The following is an 18,523-nucleotide window of genomic DNA, read 5'->3' as shown; positions in this document are numbered from 1 at the left end:
CCCCGGTGGACGGCTTCTCCGACGTATTCCGGCAGCTCAACCACGCTCCTGCGGGGAGGCAAGGAGCGAGAACCGCTGTGCAGCTCGCGGCCGGCTGGCGAGAGGGAAGCCAACGCGGGGAGCTTGGTGGCTCCCGTTCCGCCGCCGGACGGGCCGGCCGGCAGGCGCGTGCACGCCCGAGCCTTGCCGAGACCCGCCTCCGTTCCCCGTCCTCAGGCTGGGATTCCCGAGTCGGTGTAGTGCCGTGCCGTGCTGGTTCCTGCGTGCTGCCCCTGCGGAGAGGCTCCTGGGCGGCTGGTCCGGCCGGGCAAGGCGGCTGAGTGGATCGGGGCCGCGCCTCCGCCGCACGGCGCCGTGGGAACCGCCTCGTGCTTGTCTTGCCGCCGTGTTTCGCGAAGGGCACGGATCGGCCTCCCGGGAGACAAGCGCGCCCGCCCGCCCGCGGGCTCTGGGCAGCGGGGGAAGACGCGGGGCAGCTGTGTGTGCGCACGGGTCCGTGTGCCGGTGCGAGCCGGCAGCGCGGGCAGCGGGCGGCGGCGGGCGCAGTCCCGCCGCGGGCCGCAGGGTGGTGCTCCCGGCCAAGGCGGCGCCGAGCGGCTGCGGGCGGGGAGGCGGCCGAGCCCGGCCCGGCCCTGCCCAGCACCGCCCAGCCGAGCCCAGCCGAGCGGAGCGGAGCCCAGCCGAGCGGAGCGGAGCGGAGCCCAGCCGAGCGGAGCGGAGCCGGGTAGCGGCGGCGAGCGGTGCTCCGTGCCATCCGCTGCCGGGCCGCGGCGGCCGCGCTCCGGGTCGCCAGCCGGAGTCGGCGAGAAGGAGGGAGGGAGGGAGAACGGACGCCCGCCGCCCAGCCGCGCTGCTGCCGGGCACCGCTTTCTGCGGAGGACTGCGCGGGAGATCCGCGAGACGGAGGCTGTCCGCCGCCCCGACATGGCGATCGCAAGGCAAGTGCTTTGTCTCTCTGCTTTCCTCTCCCTGCCGCACGCTCGCTCCGAGCCCATCCGCTACTCCGTAGCCGAGGAGGGGGAGAGCGGCTCCGTGGTAGCGAACGTGGCGGAGGACGCGGGGCTGGCCCCGGCGCAGCTCTCGGCTCGCCGCGCCCGCCTGGCCTCGGAGGACGGCCGGCAGCACTTTCGCTTAGACCGCGGCACCGGCCGCCTCGTCGTGGCCGAGAGGCTGGACCGGGAGCAGCTGTGCGGGCAGTCCGGGACGTGCACGCTCCCCTTCGAGCTCCTGCTGGCAAACCCCCTGCAGTTCTTTCGGGTCGAGGTGACCGTGGAGGACATCAATGACCATTCGCCCGTTTTCCCCGAGCAACAGGTCACTTTTAAGATCCTGGAAACTAGTAACCCAGGCTTGCGTTTCCCGCTGGAGGGGGCTCGGGACCTGGATATTGGCAGCAACAGCATCCAGGCTTACAGCATCGCTCCCGAGAACGAGTACTTTAGTGTCTCCTTTGGGAGTCGGAGTAAGGGCAAGAAGTACGTGGAACTGGTCTTGGAGAAGCCACTAGACAGAGAGGAGCAGGCAGATTTGAGCTTCAGTCTCATTGCCATGGACGGGGGTATGCCACCCAGGAGCGGGACCACCCAAGTCCACATTGTTGTTCTAGATGTAAATGACAATGTTCCCATCTTCACAGAAGATGTGTACATTGGCCAGGTATTGGAAAATGCTCCGGAGGGCTCTGTGGTTGTCAAGGTGGTGGCATCCGATCTGGATGCGGGACCTAACGGGGCCATCTCCTATCAATTCAGCCAAGCGGTGGGCCAGAGCCCCTCAGCATTTGTCATTGACCCTGTGAGCGGTGAAATTAGACTCACAAAGCCTCTGGACTTTGAGGTGGCAGAGAATCACGAGCTCAGCGTGCGGGCCACGGACGGCGGGGGCCTCTCGGCAATCTGCAAGGTGTTGGTGGAGGTGGTGGATGTGAATGACAACGCGCCGGAGCTGGTGGTCAGTTCCTTCAGCAGCCCCCTCCCCGAGAGCGCATCACCCGGGACGGTGGTCGCCCTCTTCACGGTCAGGGACCGGGATGCTGGTGCCAACGGGAAGATCACCTGTGCCCTGGAAGACCAGCTGTCGTTCTCCCTGCGACCAGCCTACAAGAATTACTATGAGCTGGTGACCGTGAGCGCGCTGGACCGGGAGGAGACGGCGCGGTACATCCTCACTGTCACAGCAGCAGACGCGGGGTCACCTCCTCTCACGACCACCCAGACCTTCACGGTGGACATCTCCGATGTGAACGACAACGCGCCTGTCTTCAACCAGACTTCGTACACCATGTACGTGCGTGAGAACAATGTGCCCACGGCGCTCGTTGGAGCCGTCAGCGCCTCGGATGCCGACGTGGGGCCCAATGCCAAGGTGACCTATTCCCTGGCCCCAGCGCACCCAGCAGAGCGGCCTCCCTGCTCCTGTATCTCTGTGAACTCTGAGAACGGGCACGTGTTTGTGCTGCGGCCCCTGGACTACGAGCATGTGAGGCAGATCGAGGTCTCAGTGAGCGCCTCTGACGCGGGGTCGCCTCGCCTTAGCGCCAACGTGACCGTCCGCCTTGTCGTGGTGGACGAGAATGACAATGCGCCTCTGGTGCTGCACCCCGCCCAGGACAGCAGCCCACCGTCCAGCGAGCTGGTGCCCATTTCGGCTGAGGCGGGGTACCTTGTCACCAAAGTGGTGGCTGTTGATGCCGACTCGGGGCAGAACTCGTGGCTCTCGTACCACTTGCTGAAGGCCAGCGACCCCGGGCTGTTTGCGGTGGGTGCCCAAAGCGGGGAGGTGCGGCTGAGGAGGCCAGTGACGGAGAGAGACGCCGTGAAGCAGAAGCTCGTCATCCTGGTGCGAGACAACGGGCGGCCACCGCTGTCAGCCACTGCGGCACTGAGCGCGCTCCTGCTCAGTGACTTCTCGGAGGTGCGCCTACCACAGAGCAGCCTGGCCACGGAGGACGAGGGCAGCTCCCTGACCACCTATTTAATCATTTCATTGGTCTTTGTCTCGGTCCTCTTCCTCGCGTCCACGGTCGCCTTCGTCGCTCATAAGGTGTGCAAGAGAAAGGAGCTGAAGGGTGGGCATGTGCTTTACGGCACCGGCAACTTGCAGAGCAGCCTGGCCGAGGCGGCCAATGCGGGGACCCTGCCCCACGCCTATTGCTACGAGGTCAGCCTCACAACAGGCTCGGGCAACAGCGAGTTCAAGTTCCTCAAGCCCATCCTCCCCAGCCTGCCACCTCAGCACTGTGCCAGGGGCAGGGGTGCTGACGATGAACAGGATTTGCCCCGGGGCCCTATCACCATGGAGGACATGGCACCAGACAACCCAGGGACGCTCTCTGCCGAACCATTCAACAGTCTTTCCTTTACCTAGCGTGGAGTCAGCACAGCCAGAGGCTTCACGCCTCGTCACAGGAAGGGATCCAGGCTACAGCTTGTGGCAACGCTTCCTGCAGAGTTAATCTGCATTTGCAATTGGCATCCCTGGTTTCCCTCAAATTCTAAGTCAGAAGAAAGGTTGTCCCCCCCTCCATAATAAATCAACAAACAAAGAACGAAGCAAAAGAACCTCAGGGCTCCCTCACTCCGGAAATGTTTCAGCTCTGTTACAGCCATTTCTGAAATGCTTCAAGAGTGGGGTTAGTTGCAGGGCCCCCGGCTATGTTCTTGTCTCCCTTGCTGTTAGGCAAGACCATGGACCTCTTGCTCTGTGCTGTAATGAAATGGCAAGGTCGGGCAGACAGATCACATGCTCGCTGAAATGCACGTAGCCCTCCTCCCAGGTCAGGAAAGCAAGGAAGTTGTGAGTACTGTGTCACAATGTGATGCAAGCGCGAGGTTCTCCCTTTTGTGAGTCCTGCATGTCTCCGTCTGAGGTGCATGGGCTCTGTGTGTTTTGCCCTCTGGTCACTATATATGTCCGGACAGGCGTTGTGTGTCTGCATATGCTGCACTAGGGCTGCCCAGTGAAGCATGGAGCTGCTCACATCTAACTATTGTGATGTGCACAATTCCAGCTCAGCAGTCTAGAAGGGTATTGTGACCCTTTGAGTAGATCAGTGTCATTACCTCTAAGGGAGAGGAAAACAACACACTAGATTTCTATCTGGTGATAACAGAAGGTTTGCCAGGTTGTCTCCTTGGGAGTGCCTAGGAAATATAGCAACAGGAATGGTGTTGCCATAGCCTATAACTGTACAGAGTTGTGAAAATGTGTTCATTATGTTTGGGTTCTCAAGTTGCTGCAAGCGATTTTGTTGGAAGGTGGAACTGAGGTGAACTTGGAAAAGGGCATCGGGGTGGGTCTCATCATTGTTGTTCCCCCATTCAGAGGCTTCTTGATGGGAGTGGAAAGCTGTCCCGATATGATTGTCTGGGTTTGTGCAAGAGCATTTGCATCCTCCTTTTTGCCCTTTCTCCTTCTACTCTGTGAACTGCCTGTCAGCATTGTCTTGCCTATTCCCCTTAAGAAGGACTGTCACCACACGTGTCATAGCAAATTGTTTGAATGAAGGCGGTGTGGCACGGAATATTCGGAAGCCCTCACGCTGTGTTGTGCTGCAGTTCTGAACTGTACTGTTGTAAAGCAGTGTACCCTTGTGTGTAACAATGCAATAAAGAGAACACCCAAATGCCTTGTGTGGAGTCTTTGAAGGGATGTTCTTTCTGGGAAAGCTCTGTGAGAGTTTTTGAAAAGCCTGGGAGGTTTTTTCTCATTTTGTCCTTTATTTGAGGTCAAGTTGAGCGGGTACTTTGTTTCTGATTGGAGATATGGTCGAAAGAGCTTTGAGGAAAGTTGTGGGGAGCAGGGAATTGCTGGCAGGCCTCTATAAGTCTTCTGACCACTGAGCTTCTTGTGACAACAGGGCGCAGTTAGATCCAGGTCAGGGGTAACTGGCCCGTATGCTAACAGGGGCCTGGGCGGGCAAAGGCCTCGTCAAAGCAGTGAGGTGGGGGGAGTGACGCTAAAGTTGTAGCAGTGTCAGAAGATGGATGACACAAGGACAGCGTACGTGTTCCTTTGAGAAGTACTTGGGGGAGCGCCAGGAGGTGGGCATTTGGTGAACAAAAACTGCTTCCAAGGAGAGGCTTTGCTCTAGGGAAATGCCATCCCTTCCACAAGGTCTTGATAAACAGTAAGTCCTGAGCAGAGGACTGGTGTAGTGATGCTGACAGAACACCGTTGTACATCCAGGAGAGAATGATCTACGGTCCAGTTAACCTGAGTAGAATGATAGAATCACTTAGTTTGGAAAAGATCCCTGAGATCATCAAGTCCAACCGTTAACTTGACCACATCTACCACTAAACTATGTCCCTAAGCACCACCTCCAGAGATGGTGACTGAAGCACAGGGCAGCCTGTTCCAAGGCTTGACAATCCTTTGGGTGAAGAAATGTTTCCTAATATCTCATCTGAACCTCCTCTGGTGAAACCTGAGCCCATTTCATTTCATCCTGTCGCTTCGTACTTGGGAAAAGAGACCAACACCCACCTCCTTACAACCTCCTTTCAGGCACAGGCCTGTCCTGTGCTGTCCTGTGCTATGTTGTGTTCCACAGATCCTTTCCTGGAAGGATAAACTCAGCTCATTTAAATGAGGAGCCTGCAGGCTGCTCCCACGTGGTACCAGCGAGAAAGCCACCTGTGAGCAGAAAGTCCAGATGCAAACTTCTTCGACAGTAGAAATGATGACTAGAAATGGTTTCTTGCTGGAAAGTCCTAAATTGGCGTGAGTTGCTGAAACGAGGGCACTCTTTCTTTTCTATGACCAGGGTCTGCATGGCATGCTGTGCGTGGCTGGAGTCCTGCGTGAAGCTACTCTGCTCAGGGTTCTCGGCCTCTACAGGGACGTACCATTCTCTGTGCTAATCTCTTCCAATAGTGAGAGCTATAAGAGAGAGAGTTCTGAATGACATCTTCGAGAGTCAGCGTGCCTCCCTCTCTCTTACTGAGACCACAAGGAACGTGCACCTCCTGGTGACAAACAGCTGGTTGTCTGGTCGTTCCAGCTCAAGGGTTTGTGTGCTTGATGCAGTTCATAACTAGATGCTTTATTACGGTTTTTCCCTCCTGAGAAGGGGAGGCTGTTGCGTGTACCGGAGGGCCTGAACACACTGCTGAACTTTCCCGAGGGGCTCGTTGGAGGTGCCCTTTAGGAAGGATAACTTCTCAGGCCAGGGAATAGACAGGCCTGTCAGATGGGACCTGTTGGTCACCAACACGAGTGAGCTAATCAGAGACGTCAAGATTGGGGGCAGCCTGGGCTACAGTGATCATGCAGTGGTGGAGTCTGCAGACCTGAGGGACAGGGGTCAGGCAAAGGGTAAAGTCCGGAGCCTGAATTTCAGGAAAACAAACTTGCAGCTGTTGTAGGCATGAGTCAGTAGAAGCCCCTGGGTAACTGCCTTGAGGGACAAGAGAGCAGAACAGAGCTGGCACATCTTTAAGGATGCTTTCCAAAGAGCGCAGGACCTCTCGATCCCCATGTGTAAGAAGTCAGGAAAGGAAGGCAAGAGACCGGCACGGCTGAGTAAAGACCTGCTGGTCAAAATAAAAGGCAAGAAAGAAATGCACAGGCAGTGGAAGCAGGGGCAGGGCTCCTGGGAGGAATATAGGGACTTTGGCCGGTTGTGTAGGGATGGGGTCAAGAAGGCGAAGGCGTGGCTGGAGCTGAACTTGGCAAAGGACGCAAAGAGTATGAAGAAGATCTTCAATAGGTATGTCAGCCAGAAAAGGAAGGGTCAAAGAAAGGGTACCTGCCCTGATGAACATGACTAGCAAACAGGTAACAGCAGACAAGGAGGAGGCTGGCTGAGGTACTCAACAACTTCTTTGCCTCAGTCTTCACTGGCCACCTCTCTTCCCACACTGCTCGAGTGGATGAACCTGAAGACAGGGACTAGGGAGCAAAGTCCCCGCCACTGCAAGAGAAGATCGGGTTTGAGACCAGCTGAGCAATTTGAACATACATAGGTCTATGGGACCTGACGAGATGCATCTGAGAATCCTGAGGGAATTGGCTGATGTAGCTGTCAAGCCACCAGCCATGACATTTGAAAAGTCATGGCAGTCAGGTGAAGTCCCTGGTGACTGGAAAAATGGAAACATTGCACCCATTTCTAAAAAGGGTAGAAAGGAGGGCCCTGGGAACTACTGACCCATCAGCCTGGGATGATCAAGGAACAGATGCTCCTAGAAGCCATGGAGGACAGGGAGGAGATTTGAGACAGCCAGCATGGCTTCACCAAGGGCAAGTCTTCCCTGAGCAACCCTGTGGCCTTCTGTGATGGAGCGACTACCTCAGTGCACAAGGCAAGAGCCATGGATGTCACCTGCCCGGACTCCTGTAAGGCCTTTGACACGGTCCTCCACAACAGCCTTCTCTCTGCATTGGAGAGAGATGGGTTTGATGGATGGACTATTTGGCGGATAAGGACTTGCCTGGATGGTTGCCTCCAGAGAGTGGTGGTCAATGGCTCTATGCCCGGATGGAGATCAGTGATGAGTGGTGTCCCTCGGTGCTCCGTCCGGGGACCAGTACTGTTTAGTAGCTTTGTCAGCGACACAGACAGTGGGATCGAGTGCTCCCTCAGCACATTTGCAGATGGTGTCAGGCTGAGTGGTACGCCTGAGAGAGGGGATGCCATTGAGAAGGACCTGGACAAGCTTGAGAAGTGGGCCCATGCAAAATTCATGAGGTTCAAGAAGGCCAAGTGCAAGGTCCAGCACCTGCACTGTGGCAACCCCCGGGATCAATACAGGCTGGGGGATGAAGGGAATGAGAGCAGCCCTGTGGAGAAGGACTTGGGGGTACTGGTGGGTGACAAATGGGACATGAGCCAGCAATGTGCGCTCGCAGCCCCGAATGCCAACTGTATCATGGGCTGCATCACCAGCAGGTCGAGGGAGGGGACTCTTCCCCTCTACTGCGCTCTGGTGACACCCCACCTGGAGTACTGCGTCCAGCTCGGGTGTCCCCAGTGCAAGAAAGACATGGGCCTGTTGGAGTGAGTCCAGAGGAGCGCTACAAAATGATAATGGGGATGGAACACTTCTGCTATGAGGAAAAGCTGAGAGAGCTGGTGTTGTTTAGCCTGCAGAAGAGAGGACTCCAGGGAGACATTCTTGCAGCCATTCAATACTTAAAGGGGGCTTATAAGAAAGATGGGGACAGAAGTTTTAGATGGGCCTGTAGTGATAGGACAAGGGGTGATGGTTTTAAACTAAAAGAGGGGAGATTCAGACTAGATATCAGGGAGACATTTGTTACGATGAGGGTAGTGAAACACCGGAAAAGGTAGCCCAGAGAGGTTGTGGATGCCCCATCCCTGGTAAAATCCAAGCTTAAGTTGGACCGTGCTCTGACTAACCGTCTAGTTGAAAACGTCCCTGCTCATTGTAAAGCGAGGGGGTGGAGTAGATGAGCATTCAAGGTCCCATCAAACTGAAACCATTCTATGATTCTATCATCCTATCATTCTGCGATTCTATTGTTCTGCCATTCTGTTATTCTGTCATTCTATTCTACTGTTCTATCAATCATTCTGTCATTCTGTGATTCTATGCAGCAATGCGGCGGGCAGAACTTGTGAGAGAGACTATGCCGGGGCCGGCAGAGAGCGAGTCCTGCTGAGGGTGCAGGCGAGACGGGCGCGCTGTACGCGCTGCGCTCCTTCGCCTACGAGGAGGTGCGCGAGGTGGGGCTGTGGGTGCGGGCGGAGGACGGCGGGGCGCCGGCGCTGAGCAGCAACGTGTCGGTGCGGCTCGTGATCGTGGACGAGAACGACAACGCGCCGCAGGTGCTGTACCCGCCGCCGGCGCCGGGCGCGGGCTGGGCGGGCGCGGAGCTGGCGCCGCGCTCGGCCGAGCCCGGGGCGCTGGTGGCCAAGGTGGTGGCGGTGGACGCGGACGCGGGGCAGAACGCGTGGCTGTCGTACGAGCTGGCCAAGGCGCCGGAGCCGGGGCTGTTCCGCGTGGGGCTGCACAGCGGCGAGGTGCGCACGGCGCGGGCCCTGTCCGAGAGGGACGCGCCCCGGCAGAGCCTCGTCGTGCTGGTGCGAGAGCGCGGGCAGCCGCCGCGCTCCGCCACCGCCACCCTCGGCATCGCCCCGGTGGACGGCTTCTCCGACGTATTCCGGCAGCTCAACCACCGCTCCTGCGGGGAGGCAAGGAGCGAGAACCGCTGTGCAGCTCGCGGCCGGCTGGCGAGAGGGAAGCCAACGCGGGGAGCTTGGTGGCTCCCGTTCCGCCGCCGGACGGGCCGGCCGGCAGGCGCGTGCACGCCCGAGCCTTGCCGAGACCCGCCTCCGTTCCCCGTCCTCAGGCTGGGATTCCCGAGTCGGTGTAGTGCCGTGCCGTGCTGGTTCCTGCGTGCTGCCCCTGCGGAGAGGCTCCTGGGCGGCTGGTCCGGCCGGGCAAGGCGGCTGAGTGGATCGGGGCCGCGCCTCCGCCGCACGGCGCCGTGGGAACCGCCTCGTGCTTGTCTTGCCGCCGTGTTTCGCGAAGGGCACGGATCGGCCTCCCGGGAGACAAGCGCGCCCGCCCGCCCGCGGGCTCTGGGCAGCGGGGGAAGACGCGGGGCAGCTGTGTGTGCGCACGGGTCCGTGTGCCGGTGCGAGCCGGCAGCGCGGGCAGCGGGCGGCGGCGGGCGCAGTCCCGCCGCGGGCCGCAGGGTGGTGCTCCCGGCCAAGGCGGCGCCGAGCGGCTGCGGGCGGGGAGGCGGCCGAGCCCGGCCCGGCCCTGCCCAGCACCGCCCAGCCGAGCCCAGCCGAGCGGAGCGGAGCCCAGCCGAGCGGAGCGGAGCCGGGTAGCGGCGGCGAGCGGTGCTCCGTGCCATCCGCTGCCGGGCCGCGGCGGCCGCGCTCCGGGTCGCCAGCCGGAGTCGGCGAGAAGGAGGGAGGGAGGGAGAACGGACGCCCGCCGCCCAGCCGCGCTGCTGCCGGGCACCGCTTTCTGCGGAGGACTGCGCGGGAGATCCGCGAGACGGAGGCTGTCCGCCGCCCCGACATGGCGATCGCAAGGCAAGTGCTTTGTCTCTCTGCTTTCCTCTCCCTGCCGCACGCTCGCTCCGAGCCCATCCGCTACTCCGTAGCCGAGGAGGGGGAGAGCGGCTCCGTGGTAGCGAACGTGGCGGAGGACGCGGGGCTGGCCCCGGCGCAGCTCTCGGCTCGCCGCGCCCGCCTGGCCTCGGAGGACGGCCGGCAGCACTTTCGCTTAGACCGCGGCACCGGCCGCCTCGTCGTGGCCGAGAGGCTGGACCGGGAGCAGCTGTGCGGGCAGTCCGGGACGTGCACGCTCCCCTTCGAGCTCCTGCTGGCAAACCCCCTGCAGTTCTTTCGGGTCGAGGTGACCGTGGAGGACATCAATGACCATTCGCCCGTTTTCCCCGAGCAACAGGTCACTTTTAAGATCCCGGAAAGGAGTGACCCGGGCTCGCGTTTCCCGCTGGAGGGGGCTCAGGACCTGGATATTGGCAGCAACAGCATCCAGGCTTACAGCATCGCTCCCGAGAACGAGTACTTTAGTGTCTCCTTTGGGAGTCAGAGTGAGGATGACAAATCTGTGGAACTGGTCTTGGAAAAGCCGCTAGACAGAGAGGAGCGGGCAGATTTGAGCTTCAGTCTCATTGCCATGGATGGAGGCACTCCACCCAGGAGCGGGACCACCCAAGTCCACATTGTTGTTCTAGATGTAAATGACAACTCTCCGGTCTTCACACAGAAATTGTACGTTGGCCAGGTACTGGAAAATGCTCCGGAGGGCTCTGTGGTTGTCAAGGTGGTGGCATCCGATCTGGATGCGGGACCTAACGGGGCCATCTCCTATCAATTCAGCCAAGCGGTGGGCCAGAGCCCCTCGGCATTTATCATTGACCCTGTGGGCGGTGAAATTAGACTCACAAAGCCTCTGGACTTTGAGGTGGCAGAGAATCACGAGCTCAGCGTGCGGGCCACGGACGGCGGGGGCCTCTCGGCAATCTGCAAGGTGTTGGTGGAGGTGGTGGATGTGAATGACAACGCGCCGGAGCTGGTGGTCAGTTCCTTCAGCAGCCCCCTCCCCGAGAGCGCATCACCTGGGACGGTGGTCGCCCTCTTCACGGTCAGGGACCAGGATGCTGGTGCCAACGGGAAGATCACCTGTGCCCTGGAAGACCAGCTGTCGTTCTCCCTGCGACCAGCCTACAAGAATTACTATGAGCTGGTGACCGTGAGCGCGCTGGACCGGGAGGAGACGGCGCGGTACATCCTCACTGTCACAGCAGCAGACGCGGGGTCACCTCCTCTCACGACCACCCAGACCTTCACGGTGGACATCTCCGATGTGAACGACAACGCGCCTGTCTTCAACCAAACTTCATACACTATGTACGTGCGTGAGAACAATGTGCCCACAGCGCTTGTTGGAGCCGTCAGCGCCTCGGATGCCGACGTGGGGCCCAATGCCAAGGTGACCTATTCCCTGGCCCCAGCGCACCCAGCAGAGCGGCCTCCCTGCTCCTGTATCTCTGTGAACTCTGAGAACGGGCACGTGTTTGTGCTGCGGCCCCTGGACTACGAGCATGTGAGGCAGATTGAGGTCTCAGTGAGCGCCTCTGACGCGGGGTCGCCTCGCCTTAGCGCCAACGTGACCGTCCGCCTTGTCGTGGTGGACGAGAATGACAATGCGCCTCTGGTGCTGCACCCCGCCCAGGACAGCAGCCCACCGTCCAGCGAGCTGGTGCCCATTTCGGCTGAGGCGGGGTACCTCGTCACCAAAGTGGTGGCTGTTGATGCCGACTCGGGGCAGAACTCGTGGCTCTCGTACCACTTGCTGAAGGCCAGCGACCCCGGGCTGTTTGCGGTGGGTGCCCAAAGCGGGGAGGTGCGGCTGAGGAGGCCAGTGACGGAGAGGGACGCCGTGAAGCAGAAGCTCGTCATCCTGGTGCGAGACAACGGGCGGCCACCGCTGTCAGCCACTGCGGCACTGAGCGCGCTCCTGCTCAGTGACTTCTCGGAGGTGCGCCTACCGCACAGCAGCCTGGCCACGGAGGACGAGGGCAGCTCCCTGACCACCTATTTAATCATTTCATTGGTCTTTGTCTCGGTCCTCTTCCTCGCGTCCACGGTCGCCTTCGTCGCTCATAAGGTGTGCAAGAGAAAGGAGCTGAAGGGTGGGCATGTGCTTTACGGCACCGGCAACTTGCAGAGCAGCCTGGCCGAGGCGGCCAATGCGGGGACCCTGCCCCACGCCTATTGCTACGAGGTCAGCCTCACAACAGGCTCGGGCAACAGCGAGTTCAAGTTCCTCAAGCCCATCCTCCCCAGCCTGCCACCTCAGCACTGTGCCAGGGGCGGGGGCGCCGATGATGAACAGGATTTGCCCCGGGGCCCTATCACCATGGAGGACGTGGCACCAGACAACCCAGGGACGCTCTCTGCCGAACCGTTCAACAGTCTTTCCTTTACCTAGCGTGGAGTCAGCACAGCCAGAGGCTTCACGCCTCGTCACAGGAAGGGATCCAGGCTACAGCTTGTGGCAACGCTTCCTGCAGAGTTGATCTGCATTTGCAATTGGCATCCCTGGTTTCCCTCAAATTCTAAGTCAGAAGGAAGGTTGTCCCCCCCTCCATATTAAATCAACAAACAAACAAAGAAGCAAGCAAAAGAACCTCAGGGCTCCCTCACTCCGGAACTAAGATGTTTCAGCTCTGTTACAGCCATTTCTGAAATGCTTCAAGAGTGGGGTTAGTTGCAGGGCCCCCGGCTATGTTCTTGTCTCCCTTGCTGTTAGGCAAGACCACGGACCTCTTGCTCTGTGCTGTAATGAAATAGCAAGGTCGGGCAGACAGATCACATGCTCGCTGAAATGCACGTAGCCCTCCTCCCAGGTCAGGAAAGCAAGGAAGTTGTGAGTACTGTGTCACAATGTGGTGCACAAATTGCACAAAATTTTCATTTGGCTCATAAGAGGGGGTTGGGTGGGCTTTCCCTTTTGTATTGCCATGGTGTCACGGTTTAGCCCCAGCCGGCAGCTGAGCACCACGCAGCCACTCACTCCCTCCCCCCCCCCCCCCCCGTGGGATGGGGAGGAGAATGGGAAGGAAAAGGCAAGACCTGGTGGGTTGGTATAAGGACAGTTTACTGGGATAGCAAAGGGAGAAGGGAAGACAAAACAGAACAAAACAAAACAGTACTTAACAGAGTATACGAAACTGGTAGTACACAATGCAGTTTCTCACCCAAGGACCGTACAACTCAGACCACACGCTCAGACCTGTCCCGAAACCGGACTGTCCCCAAGCCACGCGTCCTGGAGCTGCTACCCCCCTCCCCAGCTAGCCCCCCTTTTATGCTGAGCATGATGTCATATGGTATGGAATACCCCCTTTGGCTAGTTTGGGTCACCTGCCCTGTCTATGTCCCCTCCCAACTCCTTGTGCACCCCCAGCCGTGCCACTGGCAAGGCGGTGTGAGAAGCAGAAAAGGTCTTGGCTCTGTGTAAGCACCGCTCAAGCATAGGTCCATATAACAAAAACACCTCTAAATTATCAATGCTGTTTCCAGCACAAATCCAAAACATAGCCCCATGCTAGCTACTGTGAAGAAAATGAACCCTCTCAGATGAAACCAGGACACATGGAAATATGAGAGCACTAGTGGTGTTGAGATGGAATTGAATGGACCGGAATGGAGCAGAGCAGAATGGAGTGGAATGGCGTGGAATGGAGCGGAACAGAACAGAACAGATATGGAATGGAATGGAATACAGTAAAGTAGAATAGAATAGAATAGAATAGAATAGAATAGAATAGAACAGAACAGAACAGAACAGAACAGAACAGAATAGAATATTTTAGTTAGAAAGGACTTATAATGCTCATCAAAATCCTGAAATACCACATCCACCATCTTCCCTTCATCCACAAGGTGGGTGACCTTATCATAGAAGGATAGAAAATTAATTAAACAGGACTTTCCCTGGGTGAAGCCATGGTCCTGCTGATTGCATTGCTCTTTACATGCCTTTCCATCGCACCCAGTAAGATCTTCTCCACAGATTTTCCAGGAACTGAGGTTAAACTCACAGGTCTGTAGTTTCCTGGGTCTTTCCTCATGCCCTTCTTGTAAATTGGAAGCATGTGGGCTATCTTCCAGCCAGCGGAGACCTCCCCAGAGTCCCAAGACCTCTGGTAGGTGATCAAGAGGGGTCCCGCTGTAACATCCGCCAGCTCCTTCAGTACTCTGGGATGAATCCCAGCAGGCCGCATGGACTTGTGAACATTCAGCCGATACAGCTGGTGCTGTTTATAGACTGTAACTGTACAGAGTTGTGAAAAGATGTTCGTTGTGAAAAGACATTCATTGTGTTTGGGGGCGTTGTCAGGAAACTCCACCAGTTGCTTCAAGGTACTTTGTCTGAAGGTGGAATTGAGATGAACTTGGAAAAGGGCCTGTTGAGTAGACCCAACTCATTGTTGTTTCCCATTTCAGAGTGGAAAGCTGTCCCGATATGATTTTCTGGGTTCATGTAAGAGCATTTGCATCCTCCTTTTTGCCCTTTCTCCTTCTACTCTGTGAACTGCCTGTCAGCATTGTCTTGCCTATTCCTCTTAAGAAGGGCTGTCACTGCATATGTGATAGCAAATTGTTTGAATGAAGGCGGTGTGGCACGGAATATTCAGAAGCCCTCACGCTGTGTTGTGCTGCAGTTCTGAAGTGTTCTGTTGTAAACCAGGATACCCTTGTGTGCAAAAATGAAATAAAGCGAGGATCCAAAAGGCTTGTGTGGAGATAGTAGTCTTTGTAGGGATGTTCTTTCTGGGAAAGCTCTGTGAGTTTTTCAAAGGGTGGGTACTTTGTCTCTGCTTGGAGATATGGTTGATAGAGCTTCCAGGAAAGTTGTGGGGAGCAGGGAATTGCTGGCAGGCCTCTACGTGTCTTCTGAGCACTGAGCTCATGGCGGCGGCAGGGCGCAGTTAGGTCTCGGTCAGGGGAAACTGGCCCATATGCTAACAGGGGCCTGGGTGTGCAAAGGCCTCGCCAAAGCGGTGAGGTGGTGGGGGAGTGACTTTTCCAACTCTCCCAACAGCTGCCGATGGCAACCGTGATCTGTTCAAGCACCAAGTGCTTTGATTCTAAAGATTTTGGGGGAGGGATGGCACAAAGACAGCATACGTGATCCTTTGCGAAAGAATGTGGGGGAGCAGCAGTTGGTTGGTGAAAACTATAACCAGGGAGAAGTTTTGCTCTTGGGAAAGGAAGAGGACTACAGCCATCCCTTCCACAAGGGCTTGATAAAACGGTAAGTCCTGAACAAAGGCTGGTGTAGTGATGCAGACCAGAAGACCATTTTACATCGAGGACTGAGCGATCCACTATCCAGCTAATCTGGGAAGGTGTAGGCCTGTGCTGTGCTGTGCTGTCTTGTGCTGTGCTGCACTGCATAAACGCCTTGCAGGATAAACTCATCGACCTCATTGTAACTGAAGACGCTGCAGGCTGCTCCCACGTGCTACCGGTGAGAAAGCCACCTGCAAGCAGGAAGTCCACATACAAACTTCTTCTACTGTGACCGTAGAAATGATGACTAGAAATGGTTTCTTGCCGGAAAGTCCTAAATTGGCGTGAGCTGCTGAAACGAGAGCACTCTTTCTTTTCTATGACCAGGGTCTGCCTGGCATGCTGTGCGTGGCTGGAGTCCTGCGTGAAGCTACTCTGCTCAGGGTTCTCAGCCTCTACAGGGATGTACCATTCTCTGTGCTAATCCCTTCCAATAGTGAGAGCTATAAGAGAGAGAGTTCTGAATGACATCTTCGAGAGTCAGCGTGCCTCCCTCTCTCTTACTGAGACCACAAGGAACGTGCACCTCCTGGTGACAAACAGCTGGTTGTCTGGTCGTTCCAGCTCAAGGGTTCATGTGCTTGATGCAGTTCATAACTAGATGCTTTATTACGGTTTTTCCCTCCTGAGAAGGGGAGGCTGTTGCGTGTACCGGAGGGCCTGAACACACTGCTGAACTTTCCCGAGGGGCTCGTTGGAGGTGCCCTTTAGGAAGGATAACTTCTCAGGCCAGGGAATAGACAGGCCTGTCAGATGGGACCTGTTGGTCACCAACACGAGTGAGCTAATCAGAGACGTCAAGATTGGGGGCAGCCTGGGCTACAGTGATCATGCAGTGGTGGAGTCTGCAGTCCTGAGGGACAGGGGTCAGGCGAAGGGTAAAGTCCAGAGCCTGAATTTCAGGAAAACAAACTTGCAGCTGTTGTAGGCATGAGTCAGTAGAAGCCCCTGGGTAACTGCCTTGAGGGACAAGAGAGCAGAACAGAGCTGGCACATCTTTAAGGACGCTTTCCAAAGAGCGCAAGACCTCTCGATCCCCATGTGTAAGAAGTCAGGAAAGGAAGGCAAGAGACCGGCACGGCTGAGTAAAGACCTGCTGGTCAAACTAAAAGGCAAGAAAGAAATGCACAGGCAGTGGAAGCAGGGACAGGGCTCCTGGGAGGAATGTAGGGACTTTGGCCGGTTGTGTAGGGATGGGGTCAAGAAGGCGAAGGCGTGGCTGGAGCTGAACTTGGCAAAGGACGCAAAGAGTATGAAGAAGATCTTCAATAGGTATGTCAGCCAGAAAAGGAAGGGTCAAAGAAAGGGTACCTGCCCTGATGAACATGACTAGCGAACTGGTAACAGCAGACAAGGAGGATGCTGGCTGAGGTACTCAACAACTTCTTTGCCTCAGTCTTCACTGGCCACCTCTCTTCCCACACTGCTCGAGTGGATGAACCTGAAGACAGGGACTAGGGAGCAAAGTGCCTGCCACTGCAAGAGAAGATCGGGTTTGAGACCAGCTGAGCAATTTGAACATACATAAGTCTATGGGACCTGACGAGATGCATCTGAGAGTCCTGAGGGAATTGGCTGATGTAGCTGTCAAGCCACCAGCCATGACATTTGAAAAGTCATGGCAGTCAGGTGAAGTCCCTGGTGACTGGAAAAATGGAAACATTGCACCCATTTCTAAAAAAGGTAGAAAGGAGGGCCCTGGGAACTACTGACCCATCAGCCTGGGATGATCAAGGAACAGATGCTCCTAGAAGCCATGGAGGACAGGGAGGAGATTTGAGACAGCCAGCATGGCTTCACCAAGGGCAAGTCTTCCCTGACCAGCCCTGTGGCCTTCTGTGATGGAGCGACTACCTCAGTGCACAAGGCAAGAGCCATGGATGTCACCTGCCCGGACTCCTGTAAGGCCTTTGACACGGTCCTCCACAACAGCCTTCTCTCTGCATTGGAGAGAGATGGGTTTGATGGATGGACTATTTGGCGGATAAGGACTTGCCTGGATGGTTGCCTCCAGAGAGTGGTGGTCAATGGCTCTATGCCCGGATGGAGATCAGTGATGAGTGGTGTCCCTCGGTGCTCCGTCCGGGGACCAGTACTGTTTAGTAGCTTTGTCAGCGACACAGACAGTGGGATCGAGTGCTCCCTCAGCACATTTGCAGATGGTGTCAGGCTGAGTGGTACGCCTGAGAGAGGGGATGCCATTGAGAAGGACCTGGACAAGCTTGAGAGGTGGGCCCATGCAAAATTCATGAGGTTCAAGAAGGCCAAGTGCAAGGTCCAGCACCTGCACTGTGGCAACCCCCGGGATCAATACAGGCTGGGGGATGAAGGGAATGAGAGCAGCCCTGTGGAGAAGGACTTGGGGGTACTGGTGGGTGACAAATGGGACATGAGCCAGCAATGTGCGCTCGCAGCCCAGAATGCCAACTGTATCATGGGCTGCATCACCAGCAGGTCGAGGGAGGGGACTCTTCCCCTCTACTGCGCTCTGGTGACACCCCACCTGGAGTACTGCGTCCAGCTCGGGTGTCCCCAGTGCAAGAAAGACATGGGCCTGTTGGAGTGAGTCCAGAGGAGCGCTACAAAATGATAATGGGGACGGAACACTTCTGCTATGAGGAAAAGCTGAGAGAGTTGGTGTTGTTCAGCCTGCAGAAGAGAAGGCTCCAGGGAGACATTCCATCAAACTGCAACCATTCTATGATTCTATGATTCTATCATCCTATCATTCTGTGATTCTATTGTTCTGCCATTCTGTTATTCTGTCATTCTATTCTACTGTTCTATCAATCATTCTGTCATTCTGTGATTCTATGCAGCAATGCGGCGGGCAGAACTTGTGAGAGAGACTATGCCGGGGCCGGCAGAGAGCGAGTCCTGCTGAGGGTGCAGGCGAGACGGGCGCGCTGTACGCGCTGCGCTCCTTCGCCTACGAGGAGGTGCGCGAGGTGGGGCTGTGGGTGCGGGCGGAGGACGGCGGGGCGCCGGCGCTGAGCAGCAACGTGTCGGTGCGGCTCGTGATCGTGGACGAGAACGACAACGCGCCGCAGGTGCTGTACCCGCCGCCGGCGCCGGCGCCGGGCGCGGGCTGGGCGGGCGTGGAGCTGGCGCCGCGCTCGGCCGAGCCCGGGGCGCTGGTGGCCAAGGTGGTGGCGGTGGACGCGGACGCGGGGCAGAACGCGTGGCTGTCGTACGAGCTGGCCAAGGCGC

General features: G+C 57.2%; 2 protein-coding genes across 2 annotated transcripts; both read left to right on the top strand.

Moving 5' to 3' along the window:
• Positions 1–700: 700 nt before the first annotated feature.
• On the top strand, positions 701–9,342 carry LOC129212991 (protocadherin beta-15-like). The gene is made up of 5 exons (XM_054842259.1): positions 701–3,365; positions 3,594–3,631; positions 7,534–7,715; positions 8,612–9,199; positions 9,319–9,342. Exons 1-5 carry the CDS (start codon positions 925–927, stop codon positions 9,340–9,342), a joined length of 3,273 nt encoding a protein of 1,090 aa, XP_054698234.1. The 5' UTR covers positions 701–924.
• A 431-nt stretch (positions 9,343–9,773) lies between these two features.
• On the top strand, positions 9,774–12,645 carry LOC129212606 (protocadherin beta-15-like). The gene has a single exon (XM_054841423.1). The coding sequence runs from the start codon at positions 10,002–10,004 to the stop codon at positions 12,441–12,443; it is 2,442 nt and encodes an 813-aa protein (XP_054697398.1). The 5' UTR covers positions 9,774–10,001; the 3' UTR covers positions 12,444–12,645.
• The last annotated feature ends 5,878 nt before the right edge of the window (positions 12,646–18,523 follow it).

Source organism: Grus americana, chromosome 14 (assembly GCF_028858705.1).
Source record: "Grus americana isolate bGruAme1 chromosome 14, bGruAme1.mat, whole genome shotgun sequence".
NCBI lineage: Eukaryota > Metazoa > Chordata > Aves > Gruiformes > Gruidae > Grus > Grus americana.
The sequence above is the reverse complement of the archived record's forward strand: the minus strand, read 5'-3'. Positions and strand labels throughout refer to the sequence as shown.